General features: G+C 41.8%; 1 protein-coding gene across 1 annotated transcript; it reads left to right on the top strand.

Annotated features, from left to right (window-relative positions):
- Positions 1-1,000: 1,000 nt before the first annotated feature.
- On the top strand, positions 1,001-6,509 carry LOC118792697 (enoyl-[acyl-carrier-protein] reductase, mitochondrial). Its single transcript, XM_036550598.1, has 10 exons — positions 1,001-1,149; positions 2,733-2,830; positions 3,159-3,290; positions 3,611-3,754; positions 4,852-4,954; positions 5,072-5,174; positions 5,644-5,717; positions 5,940-6,000; positions 6,092-6,164; positions 6,349-6,509. The coding sequence occupies exons 1-10, from the start codon at positions 1,007-1,009 to the stop codon at positions 6,507-6,509; spliced, it is 1,092 nt and encodes a 363-aa protein (XP_036406491.1). The 5' UTR covers positions 1,001-1,006.
- The last annotated feature ends 1,119 nt before the right edge of the window (positions 6,510-7,628 follow it).

Below are 7,628 nucleotides of genomic sequence, written 5' to 3'. Positions count from 1 at the left end.
GGCACCTCTCATTTTTATCACCTGGTAAGTGTGATTGATCAATTAGGCAGTTAACCAATTATCCAATGTCTGTCAAGCCAAACACACATTCTCAGGCTCCTAAACTGCCTAAGGTGACCCTAACGGGCAAAAAAAGAATGAAACACAGGGCCTTGAACACAAACACTTATCCATACAACAGGAGGAGTCCTTTAACTTCTTGCATCTGCAGCACTCAATGCATGTTTACACATATTCAGTCATTTGAAATCCTGGTTCCACATACAGTCGTCAACAAAAAGAATGTTCAGGTGTCACTGCATGACCATCTTTTAAGAGCACTAACACTAAGAAAGTGTTTTTATGTTTATGACATCACCCAGCTTCTGTGGTTGGGATTCATTTACCTCCAAGAGACACTCTACTCCCTCCAGCCAATATAACTCCACAGAAGATCCTTCTCTAAATAACAGAAAATATTTGTACATACTGCTTTTATCAGCTAACCTGACTCACAGCTGTCGTCACAACTGAAATGCATACAAGCAGGAGAGAAATTACTTTCGGCTGAAGCTCAAAAATTTAAATGGCCGCCAGACCTGACCCGTCCACATAAGGTCTAAGGTTACAAATCTTCTACTGCTGGTAGTGTTCTTGTGTGTAGAGAGCAAGCAATCAGGACCTGAGTAACAAATATCTTGCTATTACCCATTTTTACCCTCTTTCATGAAATACTTTGTTCAGTAAACAGCAGAATTATTTAATGTTAACAGAAGATTACCAAGTTTATCATTCTACTTTCATTCAGTCATACAGTCATATGCGTTTATGCAACACAAAGTGAATAACCACTATACAGCAATAAAGAATGATGAAACACCTTGGAAAAAACACTCTTTCTTCAGCCTGAAAATACTTCCCACAGTATAGAGGTGTTGCAAATGGTTGGCAGGATTAAGGAAGTGAGCTGGTAGTTTAAAGCAGGGATGTGGCAGCGTTTTCATTTTCACTTGGAGTCATGAGAGAGATGCTGTGCAGGACGGTCCAGGCTGCAGTGCGCTTTCTGGGGCAGGGAGAGAGGCAGGTCAGACCTGCTGCAGCACTGAGGCTGCTCCACTCCTGTTCAGCGCTGGTGTATAGACAGCACGGGCCTCACTATGACACCCTCAGGTAAGGTAACCTATTCCTCAAATGCCTGCAGCTTCAGTTTTGTTCTGAATGTATCCTACTCCTTTCTACAGTAAAATGTTTCACACACAAACATACACCAAATACTGTCAGTAAGATCTTTGTTAGATAGTTAAAATATGTCTCCTTGTTCCAACATGATAGCTGCTGTGTTTTGTTGAAACATAACAGGACATAAATCCAAGAAGTTGCAGGAGAAACTGATAAATTGAATGGAGCACAAGCAAAAACTGAGCGTACCTGATGACTGAGCAATGACTGAGTGTCGAGACCTGTTCTAAGCCTGATTTAAGAAGAAGCTCTCTCCACTTCCCTGACCCACGCATAATTAATTATCGTTAGGGAGTGCCTGGAAGTTTCTTCAGGACTTATTTTTGTGCTTTACACTCAAACATCTGGAAATACCAGATATATTTTCAAGATTCTCATTTTTACATTCAGCTCTTCATGAGCATTGCAATGACACCAAACATTAATAGGCATGGGCTGAGAGGAGAGAGTTGACTGAGAGGAACCGGTAAAATGGTAGTTTTGCTGCTATATTGAGAAATACACGTTATCACATGACATTGGGTTTTCCAACATTTTCCCATGACATGAGGGTGCAATTAACTGTGGAGTATAAAAGGGTAAGTGATCCAAAAATGTACACACAAAGGAAACACACACACACACGTTGATTGTGCTCGGGGGTGGGGGGGGGGGGACCCCTGCAGCTGTGGTCTATCTGGATGTTACTGTTTTTAAGAAGTAACTTTAAGATTGGCTGAAAAGTCAGAGTTCTTTAATATTATATTAGAAGTATTTGGCACCTGAACCTCTTTCAGAGTAAACCAAACATAGCTGTGGCCACCGTAAAGCCAAGGATTCTACATCTGAGGGGCAGATTAATGCTTACCAATACAAAAAGCAGGCATACCACGCCCTACTTCTGCTTTTATCTGGCAAAATCAAATGTGAAACAGGCAAACAGGCAATCATTAATTTGAGGTTTTTAGGTAAATTCTTGCAATCTTAAAGCAGTGGCTGCTTATTTTTAAGTAGGTACGTGACTTGTGGTCACTGATTTAGGATATTTATGGTGGTAGGCCATTTGCCTGCTGTGTGTGTGTATTTTTTGACTTATCTGCCCTTAGTCTGTATAAATACATATACATATATATATATATACATATATATATATATATATATATATATATATATATATATATATATATATATATATATGTGTGTGTGTGTGTGTGTGTGTGTGTGTATGTTCAACAAAAGACAATTTAGAATAAAGAATGTAGCTGCAATACAGAGCTGATTGCATGTTCAACTCCACAACTAACCACCTGAGGGCACTATTTCTTCAGCTTCCATGTGCTTCACTTCACTTGCCCAAAATGCACTAGAATTGGAATATAACTGCTTTCTACTTGTATTATAAAATAGTTATATATATAAATGATTTAAATACTAGGTCTCACTGTGCAATGAATAAAGCTGTTCCATAACTGTGAACATAACAAAGCTATTGATCTATGATACACTTTGTCTAACATGGTATCTCTTCTCCTAAGGATGGAGAAATGGGCCTTACCTGCAGTGGGTCAGCATTGTGTCAGACTAAAGATGCTGGCAGCACCAGTGAATCCAGCAGACATCAATATGCTCCAAGGTACAGTATTTCTGTATGCAGGCATCTTGGGTCAGCAGTCATAGACAAGAGATCATACCAGGCCATTTCTACCCATAATGAGGCCAAAAGAGTGTTTTTTTTCATTGGCTGATATTTTCTGAAACCTTGAGGTTTCAGAAAACTTTTTATTCCTTTCAGTATCATATTCATATTATCTCTATTCTCCGATATCTTGTAAGTACAGAGCATAGGCAGACATTCAGTGGTACAGCGCTCAGCCTTAATCTTTCAATGAACATAACCAGCACTGTTCAAAAATACGGCAAGGCTCATGTGGAGTAATGGGTGTCTGTCTGACTACCTGCAGGGACTTATCCAATCCTGCCTCCATTCCCTGCTGTTGGAGGAAATGAAGGAGTCGGGGAGGTGGTTGAAGTTGGCAGCGAAGTAACTTGCTTTAGTCCAGGAGACTGGGTGATCCCTGTGGATGCAGGTTTTGGTAAGAAATCAAAGGATTCAAACACAGGGTCATACTATGTTTGGTTTCAGATACTCAGCAGGACTCCTTTAGAGCAGAAAAAGTATTTTTTGTTCAATAACAAAATAAAAGTGTATCATTGGCACGTCTATGCTTTTGGATAAAAACAAGACACCACATGACTATCCTAACAGAGTATGTCAAGCCAGTTACAGAATGCCAAAGAGAATCCAAGATGATTATATTGTGAGCAGCTTTGAAGAGAGAAAGTCATGAGCCACTTTGCAGGGGTGACTGCATGCTGAAGGTACGCAGTATCATCATTCTGTATCACTCTGAAGGGACGTGGAGGACTGAGGTGGTGTGTGACGCAGCTGATGTCATCAAGGTCCCCAGTGACATCACCCTGCTGGGTGCGGCCACCATTGGGGTGAACCCCTGCACTGCTTACAGGATGCTGCACGACTTTGAGCACCTGCGACCAGGTGTGTAAATCTATTACCACAGTGCCGTGGCCGTGTTTAGTATGACAGTGGTGCAGCATGGTTTATACATACCTATGTTTGCACACTACTAAATATTTATAATACAGCAACCTCATTTACATCTGGTATTAAGATACATCCCTGATCGGACGTTGGGCAAAATCGAATCTTTATCGGCATTTAAATCCGAAGGAGACTGGATTTGCAGACTCACCTCCTGGGGTAGTCGAAAGCGCGTTGTGAGGCCCTTGGTGAGGAGTAAACGTTTTCGAGAGTGTAAATTATTCCAGCTCTCGAAAAAATATGTCAGTTTACGTCACCCTACAACCCCACTTCTTTGAAAATCTTCCGCGCTTACAACCCCCACATATGGTAAAACCCACTATGCATATTTAGCTAGTGCATCAAAATTGAGGACACGCGTACCTAGAGCAGTGACAAAACGAGATGCTTGCTGGCTGTATGGATCAATAACGGCTTTGCATCTGCGTTGTTTACGTCTTCGTTGTATGCATATATTTATTCTCCAAAGCAGGACTCCTCCTGGGTAATGATAAATGTACTCGATATGGTTACAGTAGCAGTAATCCTAAACCTGCGCCGCCCTAGGCTAGTGGAAACAGCAATGCAAGAAACGACGCGAATTAATTAATTATTATTATTATAATTAATAATTAGTACTTATGGTAATTGGGAGAGGGTAAATGGACCTATGTAATTCACAGTAATAAAAGTCATGTTTATCATGCTATTTGCGTTTATTATGAGTTGGTTAACCTACTATTTTAACTACGCCCACCGTTCCACATGTCAGCCTGTGGTTTCCTCGTTCCGAGGCAAATGAGTAATCCGATGACAATGCGGACAACAGGGACGTATTTAGGACGCATTAATGCCTGATGTAAATGCGCGCGGGATATCCGGATGACTATACCATCACGGCTGATCACACACCAATAATACCAGGTCTAAATTCACCCAAATATACAGCACTTTATACACTGACCTCGTAAGTGACAGCCATGCGGGTGAATTCACAGAAGCTGAGCGGTACACAACAGAGGAATTTACTTAATATTTACTCATCCTGCCGCTAGGGGACACTGTTATTCAGAATGGAGGCAACAGTGCAGTGGGACAAGCTGTCATTCAGGTCGCTGCAAACATGGGCGTAAGGACCATCAATGTCATCAGAGACAGGTAAGGAGTGCCCACAGTTGTTCAGTCCCCTAATTAAAAGGCTTCACCTAACCTTTCAATCAAGAGTTCAAGTGGCACCCTAAAGAACTTTACCCCTAAGTGTCTTTCTGGTCCCAGACCAAACCGACAGAACCTGGTGGAGGAGCTGATGTCAATGGGGGCTGATTACGTTGTCACAGAAGAGGCTCTGCAGAGCTCAGAGATGGAGGCAATTTTCAAGGTGAGAGTGCAGGTGACATGAAAGGGAGGGGAGCCGAGAAAAACGTAATAATCACAGCTTCATCTTAAAAGAAAACCATTTACCTGCAGGTGGGGGGAAATGCCAATTACTGCCATTTTCCAGCAACCGGGTTTGTCTTGCCACATATTTGTATCACTACTATGTCTTTACCACTGAGCTTTTTCCACTGCAATGCTTTAATGTACCCCTAGGCTTTTATCTTCTAATTCATGTGTTTTACAACTAATAGCTTCTATCACAATGTTACTGTAGGAAGGGGAAGGATTAGTTAGTTAAGCCTAGCTGTACTCTGAATGGCTGGGTCTATGAGTCTGTGCTGAAAAACGGACAGTGATGACAGTGATGATGGCTGTTCTGACAGTAGTGGGAAGCTCATTCATTAATTTCTGTTTCTGTGAAGAAACGTCCAGAACACTGAGGAAGGCCCTTTGACATTTTTGTGTTTCAGAAAGTCCCGAAGCCAAAACTGGGCCTGAACTGTGTTGGGGGGCAAAGTGGAGGACTGCTCCTCTCCCACCTGGAGTAGGTTATGAGTGGATTCCTACCGTCTTTATCTGGGGGTGGCATCATAGAGTAGCATTTGTCCACTGCTGGACAGCTGTACACAAGATGCAAACAACACTAATGTAGGTCTATGAGCATTTATGGCCTTTGTTTTTTTTACCATTCTGTACAAAATATCAGACCTGGCAATCTTAAGATTGTGCATAGCATTACTAAGTAGATCTGCATGTCTCCGCACAGTGATGGGGCAACGCTAGTGACATATGGAGGAATGGCAAAGAAACCCCTCTTACTTCCGGCCGTGAGTAAAAAATTATTTAAAACACAGCGGAAAATGGGATATGAATCTACACAATGCTTGATACATGCCTATTACATCTGTTTCTGAACAGAAAGTCCTAATATTCAGAAACATCACTCTGCGAGGATTCTGGATGACCCAGTGGAAAAGAAACACCCGTGGAGGTAAAGCTGAACAGCCTCTGACATTCATGAGGTCGACTGTTCATCACTGAGTACATACTGTTTAACAGTTCAAACCGTTCTTCATATCTGACCTAGGCGGCATTGTATTTAAAATGTGCATTTGACAATCCCACAGCACGTTGTTGCTGTAGCGTTACACTGTGTGTTTGTTTGTTGCTCCCAGACCCACATCGTCTGCAGTCCATGGTGTCCTCTCTCTGTGACCTGGTGAGGGCGGGTCGTCTCTCTCCCCCACGATGTGTCCCTGTCCCGTTCTGCCAGTACAGAGACGCCCTGGAGGGCACAGTGCATGCCCATCAAAGGAAGCATGTCCTCGTCATGTAGACACACATAAGCACCAACACACTACAGCTACCATCTTAAACTTAGCACGAGTCCAATCTACCAGGTACAAAAATGTACTGTGCTCACTGACACACGTATGTATCTAACTGACCTGCTGACCCAGGTGTCATTCCAAAACATGCTTGTGGATGATAAAACGCATAAACACAAGGAAAGTGCTAGGTAAATGTTTATTTACAAAAATGTTTAGTGGTCATTTCTTAAGCATTAGAAACACATACAGCACATTGCAGTACACAAAAGGGGCATCTTTTCAACAGTCATATTCACAGTATAAACTGTAAAATAAAGGCAGGACAATGACATAAAAAAATCACTGTCTTTAAGACAATGGATGCATCCAATCAAACCCCACATCCTATGCATATCATTTCTCCAACAGTGCTTTCTATGCATTCTGTCGCAAGCATTTTCAAATCACTTTGCTTCAGGTACTGTAGCCTGTTGGAGATCCATGTTGGTTTCCTTGTTGAGATACTACCGGTAGCTACCTTATATTCCCCATTCACTATGCACAACTGAAGACACCAGTGTGACAGCAAACTGTACCCATTAGAAATAATCACAGGTTGAACTCTAACAGGATTCATCTTTTCCTGAGAAGGCCCTTACCCTCTGGGCAGTACGAGCATGTAGATTAATTTGCGTCTCACAGAACTGACACCATCACAACTGGAATGTTTTTCTGAAGTACCAGCTGAACAATACTTGTGTCAAGTTTTTTGGAGAAGTCTGTCATTGCGAAACACCCCAAGCACTTCCAATCCCCCCCCCCTCCCCCCCGGAATTATTACCCAGGTGTAGTGGGAATACATTTGCACTCATTTGCATACAAGCTCATTAACCTGTGCGCATCATTTGGCAGAGAATGTTAATGGTGTGGGGACAAGTACACTGATGAAGTCTTGAAGCAGAAAGTGCTGGGGGAAATGTAGTGTATGCAGAAAGTCTACTTATTGTAATAAATTTTGACTTAGTGATGTAAAACCTACAATGAAAGTAAAACTTTCATTAAGGACAAAAAAATGTAAAAAAAAAAAAAGTGTAATATTTGTAAATTTGCTCTGTTATGGAGAAAAAAACTGACTAGAGACTTTT

This window comes from Megalops cyprinoides, chromosome 17 (genome assembly GCF_013368585.1).
Source record: "Megalops cyprinoides isolate fMegCyp1 chromosome 17, fMegCyp1.pri, whole genome shotgun sequence".
NCBI lineage: Eukaryota > Metazoa > Chordata > Actinopteri > Elopiformes > Megalopidae > Megalops > Megalops cyprinoides.
Note: the sequence above shows the minus strand (reverse complement) of the source record. Positions and strands in the feature narration are given on the sequence as shown.

What these genes read in the sequence shown, in the direction of transcription:
- LOC118792697 (XM_036550598.1), top strand. Translation starts at nt 1,007, where the DNA reads ATGCTGTGCAGGACGGTCCAGGCTGCAGTGCGCTTTCTGGGGCAGGGA. An exon ending in AGACATCAATATGCTCCAAG is followed by an intron (nt 2,831 to 3,158) that starts GTACAGTATTTC and finishes GACTACCTGCAG; the next exon opens with GGACTTATCCAATCCTGCCT. An exon ending in GAAAAGAAACACCCGTGGAG is followed by an intron (nt 6,165 to 6,348) that starts GTAAAGCTGAAC and finishes TGTTGCTCCCAG; the next exon opens with ACCCACATCGTCTGCAGTCC.